A 14,881-nucleotide genomic window follows, 5' to 3' on the forward strand; every position below is an offset into this window, starting at 1 on the left:
ATCACTGGAACTAAACATGATTGTACTTCCTTAAGATTTCCAAACTGGAGGGCAGGGAAATCAAAACAAACCTAGAAGTATTCAACAGTTGCAGGAGCATTGAGGAGAGAAGACGTGGAGCACCCTGTGTAGTCTGTATGTGCAACTAACCAACTTACATTTGTAGTATCATAAATTACTTGGTGTCTGATTTTTTGCATAGGATAGGACTGCCATATTATTTAAATGCTATTTCACATGTTCTTCACTTTGATTATATAAATTGTCTCTAAAAGTATACAAATCTAGTTGGAAGTGCACACAAGCAGAGACAGAGCAGTCACCTCACTGAAATTGCCATATAAACCAGCGAGGGGCAGTGTTTTTGCAAACAAAAATCACAAAACAGTATAAATAAAATGCACTGTGCTGGAACATTAATTGAAGCAGGTATGACTGCAGTAGGTCACTCACATCTGTAGTGGTGAGTAACCCTCTATTATTATAATTAACTTCAATTTTTTGCTCAATCAAAAAAGTTGTCCAGTCTAATGATTCTATCATTCTATGTAGTAGACAGGTATGGTTGGAGTGGATGATCCCTAAGGTCTTTTCCAACCTAATGATTCTATGATCATTTCAAACTTCTAAAGTAAGTTCTTGGAATGAACAAAAGTGCTTAGGCCTTGCTCATAGAGTTTTGGCATTTCGTAGTCACGAATTACAAAAATTCCACAACTCGGAGTACAACCGAAGTGCTGACAGGACCTTAATGACTTGTATGTACCATCGTGAGTGCCTCTTACCTGATAAAAAGTGCCATCCTGTGAGCTGACTTGCGAAGATGAGCAGTTCTGGCACCGAAACTGCGAAGGAGATGATTTTCTGATCAGATAAGAGGCATCCACAGCTGGACATACACATTCACCACTTAATGCTTTTTTTGTCTTTTTTAAATTTCCAAATGTAAAGCTTAATATTAATTTACTTATTTTAAACAGGAAAGGCTTCTCTAATGAATAAATTGATATCTTCCTGTTAGCACTCTACCTCACTTAAGGTTTACAGGTGTCCAGTAAAAGCTCATGGTGAATAGCACCAAAGATGCAGGTAATGGATTTACTTCATCTTCATCCAAAAGAAGAGATAATTAATTACTATCGCAACTTCTCTTTTATAGCAAGACCCAAAACAGTTAGGGAAAATAAAATCATAGAAGTCCAGATGTTATTTGGTTTATTACCAGCATAATGTAATTTTTACAGGCTTTATTCTGACTTCAGAGGACTGATTTAGAACTACATAAAGGAAAAGACGAACATATACCTGACTACACTACCTGTATGTAAACACAACTTACAAATTTAAACAAGAGTTCTCAACTCTTATATTCACTTAACATTAAAAACTATATTTCTGAGATGTTTGAAAATTTTTAACCAGCACAAATAATGTCCTTTTTTGTCAAAATGATAACTACTGTTGCTTCCAAACCAATGAAACTGCCAAAAGTCCATTTGTAAGCAAGGGCTGAAGGATTAAATGTCATGAAAGAATTTCATTATCACTTAAAGCTGCTGGCCTCAACATTTCCTAGTAGCATGGCCAATGCTAACAAAAATGTAAGATGGCAAATCAAACACCACTGGTTTCAAGGCAATATTGGAAAAAATACCATTTATACTTCCCTTACTGGTGCAATATCAGGATTTCAGCTATCAAATCTCAGTGCAATATTACTTTCAAATTTAATGAATACTGGCCTATACATTAAATGCCATAATTCCTATCAAAATCTATCCTTCCCCTCCTCCTCCAGATTAAGGTAAAACTACAAGAAACTTGTGAATTGTTGACTCCACAGTGCTCATAACCCTCTGTCTTCTCTGTCCATGCCCCCTGCTTTTTATTTCGAGTACTAGGAAGCTTAAAGAGTACAGTAAGTCTGGAATTTTCTACAGATCAGTACACAAACATATGTTAAGTGTTTAACCCTAGCTGCGCTCCAATATAGTCTTCACTGGTAGTGATGGACAACAAATCTGTATATACTACAAAGCAATAAACAGCAAAGAATCATCAACAGTCATGCATAAATTAAGGTATAAAAGGAAATAAAACCAGATATGACTCCTAACAAAAAAAACTTAAATATACAGGCAATATAAGGGCTACTAAATCAAACCAAATAGCAGACTGGAAAGAAACGTCTTTCAATAAAGTTAAATATTGCAATTCTAAAAGATATGCACGCAGCAAGGAAAACCCATTTAGCTGTGTTACCAGGATGTTAGTGTTACACAGCACATCTAGAAAATATGAGTGCAGTATTAAGAGAAACAACAATAAATCAATTACCTTTCTACTATAATTTTTCAGCGTCACTTTCAGTTTACTGATTGAATAAAACTTAATAAAGAACTGCTGGATACAGATTCCCAAAGCATCGTAATTCAAAAGGTCACTGAAAGCAAATTTGGAGAAAAAGAGCAAGTGCCTGGGTTTTCAGATATTCGACTTAAAACTCAGCAGAACTTGCATGTAAACTTTGTATACCTGCTATTTTTAAGCTTCAGACTCTACACAATACATGTGCTGCAGGGCTTCACTTATAGGGTTTAATAGAAGAAGTCCAGAATACATGCAAAATGTATTTCTAAACACAAGTTTTTTGAAGGGTCAGAATATATTTTGGACCAAGCTGTGAAAGTATGCATGCTCTCTATAATAAACACACCAAAACATCATTTATTAATAATGTAACAGCATTTACGTTTTCGCCTCTTAGTCTCCATCTTGTCATGTAGATGAATTCCATAGTATGATCCTTCCCCATGATCTCTCCATTGCATAGTACATCCAGCTTAAAATACAATACAACAAACAGTAAGACAAAGGGATGCAAAATTTTAACGTCTAAATGAACTTTCAAGTGAATCTCAGAGTTAATCCCTCAACTCCTATCATGACGCAAGAACTCTATCAGACATGTATATCAAACCTGTACAAACACAGTATACTGACAGTCAATTATACTGCTACTTTTAACAGGAGTATTCTATGTTGTATTTTCACTTTTGGGTTTTCAATTGAGGTGTGGACAGAAGAAAGTGTGCTAAACTAGGAAGGAAAACACTAGCAGACAAACAATCCCTGTATTTATTAACACTACATGGTATCTATTTGAAGATAAAGCCTTGTGCTGTATTTTGAAGGCCTTCTTGCTATGCGAGTGCTTTTTCAAACCCAAAGACTAAAAACAAGTACTGTAATTTTCATTTAAAAAAATATATTATAAAAATATATATTATAAACTAATTAAATATACTTTTAAAGTAACTATAAATTACAAGGAAAATGTAGTTCTAAGTATAGAAACAATTTTTTTCTTAACTGAAGGCAAAATTGGAAAAAAAAAAAAAGATCTTATTGTGAAAAATGAGTGGTTAAACTGTATTATAGCATCTTACTTCTACCATCCACTGAAAATGTTTGTAAAGTATTTCCTTACTATAGCTGGAAAAGACTATATCCCTGTGATTACAATATCCCTATCTGTATCCCTGTGAAGCGGGAAAGCAGAACCAGGAATATCACAGTTCCCAACTCCATCCTGCATCACAACTTCTATTGTGGTAGGAAGTCCCCTCAGGGAACAGTCCTGGCCAAGATGAAATCACTCATGGAGCAAGGACCCTCTCTCCAACAAATTCCACCTAATTGGAGCTAAGGCGCAAGAAAAGTATCTGCATTTTGAAAGACATGGTATTGCTCCTTACTTCTTCATAATTACTGGGTAGTTTCTCAAATCTAAAGAAAATGCAGAGTAATTTGTTGTATGTCTAGTTGATGTCTCTTTTCCCCAGTGGCTACTAGCCCAAAATTGTATTAAGTGACTTATTAGTAATTTATTTTTTTACACAAAACTACCAAAGCCTAATGTGTAACTGTTCCTTCACAAGAAAACAATAAACTGAAGTTACTGGAACTGTAGGAGTTCCTTGATTAGCAACTTCAGTCACTGTGATAAAAAGTTAACACTTCTCATTTAAGGGCAGAAAATTTAAATTGGAATATTGAACAGTACTTGGTGATTGGTCTAAAAAATTATTCCTCGAATTCAAAAGGATTACATTTCATAAAAGCCTAGTACTTTGCAGGGAAATAAACCCCAGCATTTTTCTTTCAAACTCACCTCATAAGAACTTGGAAGTTTTAATTTTAAGCTGAGAAACTTTTTGATAGTTCCCACGGTCACTCGAGTAGAACAGCGGATAAATTTCTTCATTAAACCCTAAAGCAACAGCAACAGAACAGAAAAAATACATTTTGAAGCATGTAAGCAATCTTCAGTGAAAGGACAGCTGTAATTCATACTTTTTTCATCCAGTAACCAGTTTTACTGCACTCTCCTCTAATTCACAATGGCACCACAGGTTTATTTTTGTTCACTGTTCTGCAAAATTTACAAGATGACAAAATTTACAAGATTACCATTTACAAGATGACAAACAAGTTCATCTCTGGTTAGAGAAATTTCCAAAAGATACAGAAGGGAGGAAAGAAAAAACCAAAACAAACAACACACCAAAGTCACTAAAAAACCCAGAAGAAATTAGATAATCTAAGTATCTGCGTCAGCAACACCGGTGGTCAAACAGATGTTCCACTACTTAGAATTTCTTACGCCCCTGAGAGAAAAAGGAAGTAAAAATATCCTCAGATAATCTAGGTAAAATACAGGGAAGCTCCAAAACCTGAGATGTGATCTATTCTCACAGATTCTTTGATCCAGAACCTAATAGTTTTGATTCAATAGGAAAGCTGGAAACCTGGCACACCTATGTGGTGATGGGAGATATGGATTTCTTACTGTATATAGCATAAACAAACAGTGGTCACACATACATATGTTTACTTGCACAATCAAAACTTTCTCACTGTGTAAGAACTTCCAAAATTATACATGTAACGTAGCACACAAAACATAGTGTATTATTAGACAATGGTTTTTAATGCTTTTTAATTCTTGTCGTCTTTGTAACTGAATAAAACTTTGTGAAAATCTAAGAGAATTTCTAAACACTTTCTTCTAGACTTGATACCATTACATAATCTTCCTTTCAGGAACTGAAATCAAATACCCCTAACTCTTGTCAGAGCAGTTGGTAGGTATTACTTTACACATTCTACAGATGGAAGTGACCTGTCAGGTTAACAGCTCAGAAGATCAGGATCCCGGTCATTCAGTGCACAATGTATCTGAAAAGCAGGTTTTTGCTGGCATGGTAAAAAGCAGGAATCCTGAGAGTGCGCGGCAGCTCACATACTACCCTCCTGAGTATCTCTGTGGTATGTGGTAATCAGTCCCCTAATGCAGTTATATACCATCAAGGCCGTACACTACAAAATCATAATCCACAAAAAAGAAATCCACTATCACAGACGAATTTCTGTATGGAATTGTACTTTTTACAAAGTTCCAAGATGCATTTGAATGTCTATGCAAAAGGCCTAAGTAAGTGTAAAGGGGAGGTCACCACATTAAAATTTACTGTTAATGGTTATAAAATAAGATTTGGTTCCTGTAAAATGTTAATCTGTCAACAATAACAGCATCATGGATTATCTCGACTACTCACTTTGACTACGTTATCTCCTGACTGCCCATTGTTGCGTAAACAGTCGAGGCAGATAGCAATCTGTGGGTCACTCCTGTGATAGTCTTTATCTTCTTCATTTTCATCACACTCCTCATCTACTTTGGGTTTATCAGCTTTTGGGCTCTCATCTGTAAAATATGAAGATAGTATTATTTAAGTGTAAAAATAATTAAAAGTCATAGTAACAACAAACATATTTAAAGTAATACTCCATTTTCAAGAGTATATTATTTCTTTCAATTAGACATACACAATTTTAATTCTGTGCATTCTTAAATTGATCCATTTACAAATATCTGAATATAAACTTTTACTACTGAAATTTTAATGTAATACGTAAACAACAGATTTCCAAGTGACAGAAGATATTTAGGCCGGTGGACAACTAATGGTTATGGCTGTCTATTTCTGTTTGTGTTCAGTGATCAAAACTTTGCAACTGTGTATGCATCAAGATCACACAACCATGTAAACCTACTCAGTGGTGCAGCAATTCACTGCCAAAAATAACGCCTTGAAATAGACAGTGGAATAACTAATCCCAACACTTGTGTACCAAAGTAACACGGCTAATCAATTCATATTAACAGAGTGCCACAATAACCCAGTTGAGGAAAGTCTCTGATAAGTTATCATGAAGTAAACTAAGGAAAGATAAGACTCAACTTTCATCCACTTTTTATCTGGTCATTTTAAAAAGTCCAGGTGCCTCTCTCCAGAAAGACTTTATAACTAAATTGTCATACACTTACCTTATTCCCCTTTAAAAAAGCAAAAAATATGAGAAAAGAGGAATAGTCCACTTTTTTTGGCAGAGCACGTATATTCTATACAATCACATATTCCATGTTATGTCTTTTCACTGATACTGTTACATATTCTATTGATTTTTGGTTTAAAAATCTAGCCCTGTGGAAAAGGTAACATCTCCTACAGTTTTCAAAGGTATTCGCATAGCTGAACACCTGAATACTAAGACCAGGATGTACATGTAGGGAAGGCTGCAACGTATGTAAATAACCATACAATGAATCACAAAATTGAGTCATTTTTTACAGATCTGGAATACAGTACACAATAACCCTACTTGTTTTCTTCATAACCTCAACTAATATTTGGTTAAAACAAAGGCTGCTCTCTGTTGGAATAAAACTTTATCACAAGTAACTTGAATAAACTACATTTGCACTTCCTGAAAAACTTTCAGATCTAATTCTGATGTTTTCCTACACTTACCACAAACTTTTAAAGTTTTAGAATTTGGATAGGAAGGTAGAATGAAAACTTCAACAACTATCAAACTATGCCTAAGTTTCTAGATGCAGTAATTAGTTCATTCTGTTTAGTTTACATACTCAAGATGAGTTTTAAGGTACATTCAATTACTTCTACTTCATACAAATTTGAACTATTTTATAATTGGAAAAGATTCGTCCACAAGTCCCTGCTAACTATTAATACTTTAGTTCAATGTGTATCATACACACATTCTGTTCCTATCATCTCAGTAAAGGTTTTACAGTATCAAACTACAGATTACTTTTTAGTTGCTTTTTCTGAAAGTCTAGTGAGTGAACTTCTAATCAAGCAGGGGCAGTCTACCCGCTACAAGCATTTGTCTGACGAGTCTGCCTAGGATTCACAGATTCTTCAGCCATGCAAACATATCCACAACTTTCAACAGTTATCATTGCTGAGTAATGGAGGAAGATTTAGTTATGCAGTCTGAAAAGTCTTGAAAGGCAAACCACTTAGAGAACTAGGGAAATCAGCAAATTTCCGATTATAAAATCAATCCGGAAACAGGTACACACACACACACACACAAAAGGTCTATTCTTATCAAAATTCAAATGTGCCTCCACATAAATGGCACTAGACTATTTACTAAAAAATCCTTGTAGACATTAGAATTAATGATATTTGTGCAGGCAGCCTCCAGAAATCAATGTAATGGTTTTTTAGAAGCATGTTATTAAAGTTTGATATGATAGAAGTTAAAAAAGAAAAAAAGAAAAAAAGAATAAAAAATTTTGAAGTCATCAAAATGGACACACTTCTCCACGACAAAAGCATTAAGTGAAGAACAGAAGACAGAAAGAACAAACCAACATCCTATCCACCTCCACTCATCTTTCCTTAAGGCATAAATTGGAGTCTTCTTCCCCCCCCGCCCCCCTCATCTTTCTGGCAAACTTTCCAAATTGTCTACTGCCTGTGCCTTTTTCAGCTATTCAAGTTAAACTGATCACCAGAGAGTGAGTCGGTATGAAGCTGTTTGCCCTCTTCCTTCAAACTCCTCTTTCTCCAGTTTAGACTGGGGAGGACAAATGAAGATTTTTCTCTCCATACCACATTACGTTTCCCATTATCACCCATCAGCTCTATTAACCACTCTATCAGTGGAGTCACCAATGCCCGAGATATGCTTTGTTGATCAGGGTTTTTTTTTCTTCTGATATGTGAAAATTTTAAGTCCTGGAATTTTTTTACAGATCTTAGATGCTAAGGTTAGTAACTGCGTTGTGACCTGTGGTACGAGACATAGCTAACGGACTCTTTTAAGCTAGGCTGACAATGTGATTGTAGGGCATGGTACTGACAATTAAAACAGTGCCTTCTTACTGAAATTATTTTCACCAAATAATTTATTCTCAGGCAAGATTGCTCATACTTGTTCAGGTCAGAAAGTAGTTTAAATGCTCATAGTTTGTCTCAATGAGTTGTCATGACTTTCAAATAGTTTGTAAAGCCAAATTTCCATAAGCCAAGGATTTAGTCACTAACAGAGCTAGACATCTGTAGCTACTTAAAAGCATATTTTGAGAGTTAAAGCCGTCCTCTGATTCACAAAACAATCCAATCACTCATTACACTTAATAACTGATCCCCATTAGGTTTACTATTAAATGACAGGAGGAAGGTAAGAACCAGAAGAATAAATTGGTTAAAAGTCAGTCACATTCTACAAATTTGCAATTTATGTTTTTTTTCCTATGTATGCAGAAACTAGTTTTCTAAACAGTCACATGTCTATATTTCATAAAAATATTTTCTAAAGGTTTTTAAAACTGAATAGGTATACACTACATGACATATTGTAGTAAACAAATATTTTCATCTAAACTGTTCTGCAGTTCTTCATTTAATTATGTAACAGAGAAGAACCTTGTCCCTTATAACACATGCGAAATGTAAATCAACAAAGCTAGTGAGAAAGAAAATGAAATGTTATGAATTTGAAAAGAAGGTATTATAAACAATCGAGTGCAGAAGAATATTACAAGACATTTACTTGACAGTGATCCTTTACTAAAAATAGCTAGTTCTTTAGCTGAGCCTTTCCAAAATTCTTAAAAATGCCCAAATCAAACAGGCTATGGTATCAAAACCTTGATGTCAACTTAAAGAGGCATAAAACCAGTTCAAAGTAGCCCTCGCTTAGCAATCTCAATACTGAGCTTTCAAAGTTCATGGGTCAACTACAAAAACTACAAAAAGAAAAAAAATGGAAAGAAAAAGGCATTTTGGAATCTATATAAAACAATTATTTAGCATGTGTGGAAAACTGTTTTACTACTTGTCATAACTAATTCCTGACAACCTCCTACTCGACAGCTGGTCAAATTCAGTAACAGAAAATAATCTGTAAAAAATCTCAAGTAGCTCTGCATCTTGCTGTATTAAGAAAATTAGGATTTCAAGTAGAAAATGTCATAAGTGGTGTAACTGAGACCTTTGGGAAATGCAAATAAAAGTAATGGTAAACCAGCAAATGTTTGTAAAAAAACTGATTAAAACACAAGCAGTAGTCCTTAAGGGCCCAGACTACAGCTGCATAGATTTGTTAGGAGCACTATCTTTTTAAATTCTGCAAAAACAACATACAGGCATAAGTGTTTGAAGAAAGACGGCTTAATGAGCAATGTTACTTAACGCTCAAATAACAGAAGGAAAAAAAAAATCATCACCTTGTCCATTTTCTTGAGGCTTGTTTTTCTTCCAAAATTCAATCTCTCGCTGCAGTTCCTCTAGTTAACATCAAAAAAAAACCAGTAACGTGAATTTTTAAATCAACACTACAGGTATATAATAAAAAATACCATAACCCCTCCATCAACCCAATCAGGTACCTGAAACCAAATCAGAAACTTACGTTCTCGAAGTCCAGGCACCAGCTTAAATATAATTTCCTCTAAGGTGTTATCCAGCCTTTCAAGGGGGAAAAACAAAAATTCACATGAAGAAGAAACTAGCACTTCAAATATTTTTAGCCTTAAAGCAACAAAGACTTTCGACTGATAAAGTCAATGGCATATTTTCAGTACATAGTACATTGCATAAAATCCAACTGATTTTAGCTTGAGAGACAATATGCATTAGAGCTTATCTTAAGCAACTCTCAAATGGATTTTAGAAATAACCAAGGAATGTAATTTTTAATGTATCAAGACAAAAACTGAACAGAAGAGAAAAAGCATTTTTCTCCAAAATTGTCATCATTTTTATTTGTGTTACATGCAAACAATTACATTGATAAAAAGAACAAACTGAAAAAGTAGTATCCAGTTTTAAGGTCCAGGTTGTGAGTAGTAAACATGAAAATTCTGAACGGCATTATTATGTTAAGTGTTCATATGCTTTGGTAACAAGGTTGTTATGAAAAACTTGACAGACTATTCCCTACTTACTACAACACAGACAAACCAGTCTTGGCAGATAAAGACAACCACAGAGCATCCAAACTGCTCTAGCTATACAGTTCTCAGTATGCAATCTAATTCACTTAAGCTATTTAAATCCACCATGATTTCGTCTACCAGATGACAGCCCACAGCATAGGCATATCCTCTGCTAAGCTCATATTAGTGCCCGGAATAGCTATTGCAGGTCCTTCTAGAGGATATAATGCATTTATCTTTGCTGTTGAAGCTAAAATATTTTTCTTCCCTTTTCTCTGACTTTTACCTATCCTATCCATTTAATTTATCCTCCATTTTCTAGTTCCACATCCTTGCCATATCTCACTTCTCCTCCGGCTTCCTCCATCTCTCATTCTGTTTCCTTTTCCTTCCTCTCCTCTGCCCTCTACACCTTCTCTTGTGAACTAAACTTAAATGACAGGGGAAAAAAACCAGGAAATTATAAAGATTCTCATTTTCAGATGAATCTCACAGTGTTCCTATTATCCATGCCTATTAGAACTTGAACAAAGATTTGTATTTCTGTGACATGCATCAAACTCATTCAAAATGAAACTACTTTACATAACTCCAAAGTTGATTTCAGCCATTTAATATACTTCTTGTAAAGGTGAAACCAGAACGTTCACATTTGAGACACGCGTCCTTCCACCCCTACATCTTCCAACCTCCAAACCAGAACATACTGAAAGAAAAACCAAGCATTTATGTCAGCTTTGTATAGGTTCTTTTCTCACCTCTTCTATAATACTGAATGAGCTATAAGATCAAAGCTATTCCGTGATAACGGCTCACTATCTGATGTGAAGCATATGGTCTTTTCCAGCCCTAATGATTCCATGATTCTATGGATGGAATCACAGAATCATAGAATTGCTAGGATGGAAAAGACCTTTGAGATTATACAGTCCAATATTAAATCATCTCTCTAAACACTTAATCTACCCATCTTTTAAATACCCCCAGGGTATTTTGCAACTCAAACTCAGACTCAACCACTTCCATGGGCATCCTGTTCCAGTGCCCAATAACCTTTTTGGTGAAGAAATTTTTCCTAACGTCTAACCTGAACCTCCTCTGGCACAACTTGAGGCCATTCCCTCTCATCCTATCGCCTGTCACTGGGGAGAAGGGACCAACACCCACCTCACTACAACCTCCTTTCAAGTAGTTGTAGACAGTGATAAGGTCTCTCCCCTCCTCTTCTCTAGGCTCCCCTCCTCTTCTCTAGGCTAAAGAACTCCAGTTCCCTCAGCTGCTTCTTGTAAGACTTGTTCTCCAGCCCATTCAACAGCTTCATTGCCCTTCTCTGGATACCCTTCAGGACCTCAATGTCCTCCTTTTAGTGGGGGGCCCAATGAAGACAATCACTCAGGAAAACTTGCATCCAAAGTAGCATGCTACCAAGAGAAAAGAAGAAACCTGCCTTCATGGTATAACCGATTGAGACCCAACTGAATACTGCTGGTGCAGAATTCTGCTAAATCAAGAAAGGGAATTCCAGCATTTAACACTCCCTGGATTTTTCATTTTAGAGCTCCATGTTGAATTTCACACTTAGGCTTATGATTTCAACAGACCCCAAGTGCTGCCAACTAAAAGACACATCTAAAAAACCTCACATAATTATGAAGTTATTCGGAAATGAGTTTATAAAGTAGTTTATAAACTTTATCTTAAAGACCTCCATTAACAATAATATCCTGAGTGTTCAATGTAATTCCTAAGAAAACAACTGCATTCTTGTGCAAAGATGGAGTTGGTCTCTACAGTCAGCGTATTAGACGCGTATTAACATTATGCAGGCAACATCCAAAAAAGATGATTCCCTTACACTGCTCATATGCTCTTCTGATTATTCGTTCAGCAAATGCTTAAAACTGTTTCATAAAACACAATCGGCAAACTACTAGCTAAAAGCAGTTTGTTGGCAAGTAAACTGTTTTACTCTAAAAGGAGTTTCAGGAAATAATCACAGAGAAACTAGCTTTTCCCACATTTCTGGCTTGTGCTCTCAACTTTTCTCACCCTTCTGTCATTTCCTGCTTAAAGCATATTATTATTATACTTAACATCTACTAGATGTGTCAGAAAATGCTTTTTCAACTCCTGTGAAAAGGTCCTGTCAGAATAAAAGAACTATTTCTAAAATGCTTTTGTTTTCAGCTTGTTAGTAGCCTTATGCACTCTGTATAGCATCTTCAGTTATAGCCGACACAGCACCTCAGATACTGACAGGAGGTCAGGAAAATATTTATGGTAAACATCTACATAAAGCCTTTTAGCTCTGCCCTTCCAGAAAACATTCGGATGATAAAGACTTCAGCTAATTACACTATTTTGAGTTGCTGAATTTAATCACTCTCGCCTATCCTCTTGGTGTATAACTCTTGGCATAACAGATGCACAAACATATCCATCATAAAAATCAATGCAAAAATGGCAAACTGTTGGAAACACAAGAACATACCAACCATAATAAAATAAATATCTACATCTGGAATTTAACACTGATGTGAGAAAATTTCTTCTAACATTCACAACAGTATTACAAAGTAATAATATTGGGGTAGGGATTGGTGGATGGAGGGAGTGCTGGGAGTGATGACAGGGAGTAGCTTCATTGTTTTAGGAAAACATGACTTTCTTCCACTCATGATGGTGTTATTTGGATTCTCTGCACCATACTTGTAGGATGGCTATCACCTTTCTTCCAACATAATGTCACTAAACGAAAATCCAGAACTTTAAGAAAATTAATTGTTTAAACACAGATATGTTACTGTAATATAAAAAAATGCAAACTTGCAAGAAAGGGCATTTTGAGAGTCAAATCTTTCTTTGAAGAGTGTCTTTTCTTTTGTTTGACAGCAGATTTCAATTCAGATTGGTAGACCTACACCCTGGAAAACATTGTTATTTGCATGATTCTTTTTCTACATTGCTCTAAGAAGAAGAAAATTTTGGATGCAGTTTGGAATGCCCAAGATGTCTGAAAAACTGGAACTCTATAGTTTAATTTCACATAAAGAATAAAAGGTATCTAGATAATTTGTGTCTAAGGGAGGTATTAAAATACTTATTTTTATATTCCCAGCCTTTCTGTGTCTTTCCCTTATCTTTCCTCCTTTCAGTATATCTGAAAAAACTCAATTTACAATTTATTAGGAGATGAGAAACTGACAGAACGTATGGCCAAGAACAGCTGATATAAGTATTTTAAAAATAAACAAAAAAATAATTACCTTTCAGGATAAAGATATTAGAATTACTATTAAGATTTTTCTTTAAAAACTTTTCATTGTTTCTTTTCAGGAAGTATTGCACAATATCATCTTACCTTAGCATTTCTAGTGGATTGGTCTCATGCACTTGGTTGCCACACCTGGGACAGTCATTGCTGTCTTCAAAGTGTTGAACAATACAAGTCTTACAAACTGAGGGACAAGAAAAAAAAAGAAATAAACCCAAACAACTTAGACTAAGATCTAAACACTACTGTGTGAACATGACCTAATGACACCAGCTTACCACTTTATGAATGAAAGATAAAAGAGTACTATTTTAAAGCAAATAACTACAATGCATCTCATCCACTTCTTGTTCCTCAAAGCCATAGCTCCTCTGCCAAAACACAGAGTTCAGCAGCACCAAGTTCAGCAGAACAGGTTAGACAAGCATTGCTTTAAAGTATGCAGTATTTTCACTACTTATAATTTTCCCAGCATCACAAAATTCAAACGCCATACCATGTAGCACACGTAAAGAGCAGGTTCTGAAGAAAGTGCATGCTGGGAGCTCTAGCCCAGCAGAGCCAATCATCACTTCAGATGATTTGCAAATGACTTAAGCACATTATTTGCTTTCCAACAGTGCTGCTGGCAACTGAAAATATTGTTGTAAATACATCTTGTGAAAGAAATGTTCACGGATATTGTACACTGGTTCAAAGTGGCTATGTTTCCCTTTGGATACAGCCTTCAAAAAGCAATGGTAGAACTTACAGTAAACATTCAATACTCGAATCTTATAGTGAAAAATCAGGATCTTGACTACAGCAAGCATAAACAAACCCAAAATAATAACAAGGTGAATTTAAAATCCATTAACCTGAAATTAAACTAAACAAGGTGCTACACTACTATTGCTTCCAAATGATTAATTGCAGACTGTAGATTTTACTTCCAGTAATAAGAAAATAGAAGCCAAGTTGATGAGAACAAATATACCTTCTATTATTATTACAACATTCTGAACAGAGATAAACTCTATCTTCTGTTTATTATTACTTCACCTAAACTGAAATAACAACTGCAAATTCATCAGTAAATGGACTGAAAAAATAAATGGCCTGCTGCAATTGCAATATGCTTTCTGCTGAAACACTGTAATTTCTTTCATCAATTACCTAAAGAACTAAGAGCACCTCTAAAACAATCTGCAAAATCCTAATTATATCATGATCTTTAAGGAACCTTGAAATACCTTTAACAAATGTCACCTAACAAGCAAAGCCTGCTGATATTGTGCACACAT

The 14,881-nt window shown here is 35.2% G+C and overlaps 1 protein-coding gene across 5 annotated transcripts in view; it reads right to left on the reverse strand.

Annotated features, from left to right (window-relative positions):
• PCGF5 (polycomb group ring finger 5) overlaps nucleotides 1-14,881 on the reverse strand; it is a 67,668-nt gene that overhangs the window by 10,759 nt on the left and 42,028 nt on the right. For 4 of the 5 annotated variants that reach the window (XM_054071656.1, XM_054071655.1, XM_054071653.1 and 1 more), the window contains 7 exons: nucleotides 13,686-13,782; nucleotides 9,799-9,854; nucleotides 9,614-9,673; nucleotides 5,622-5,770; nucleotides 4,175-4,273; nucleotides 2,753-2,842; nucleotides 786-845 (listed from right to left, as the gene is read on the reverse strand). In XM_054071656.1, the coding sequence (XP_053927631.1) occupies nucleotides 786-845; nucleotides 2,753-2,842; nucleotides 4,175-4,273; nucleotides 5,622-5,770; nucleotides 9,614-9,673; nucleotides 9,799-9,854; nucleotides 13,686-13,782 (611 nt within the window). The remainder of the gene's footprint in view (nucleotides 1-785; nucleotides 846-2,752; nucleotides 2,843-4,174; nucleotides 4,274-5,621; nucleotides 5,771-9,613; nucleotides 9,674-9,798; nucleotides 9,855-13,685; nucleotides 13,783-14,881) is intronic. The other variant, XM_054071658.1, reaches the window with a different exon arrangement.

This window comes from Cuculus canorus, chromosome 7 (assembly GCF_017976375.1).
Source record: "Cuculus canorus isolate bCucCan1 chromosome 7, bCucCan1.pri, whole genome shotgun sequence".
NCBI classification, from domain to species: domain Eukaryota; kingdom Metazoa; phylum Chordata; class Aves; order Cuculiformes; family Cuculidae; genus Cuculus; species Cuculus canorus.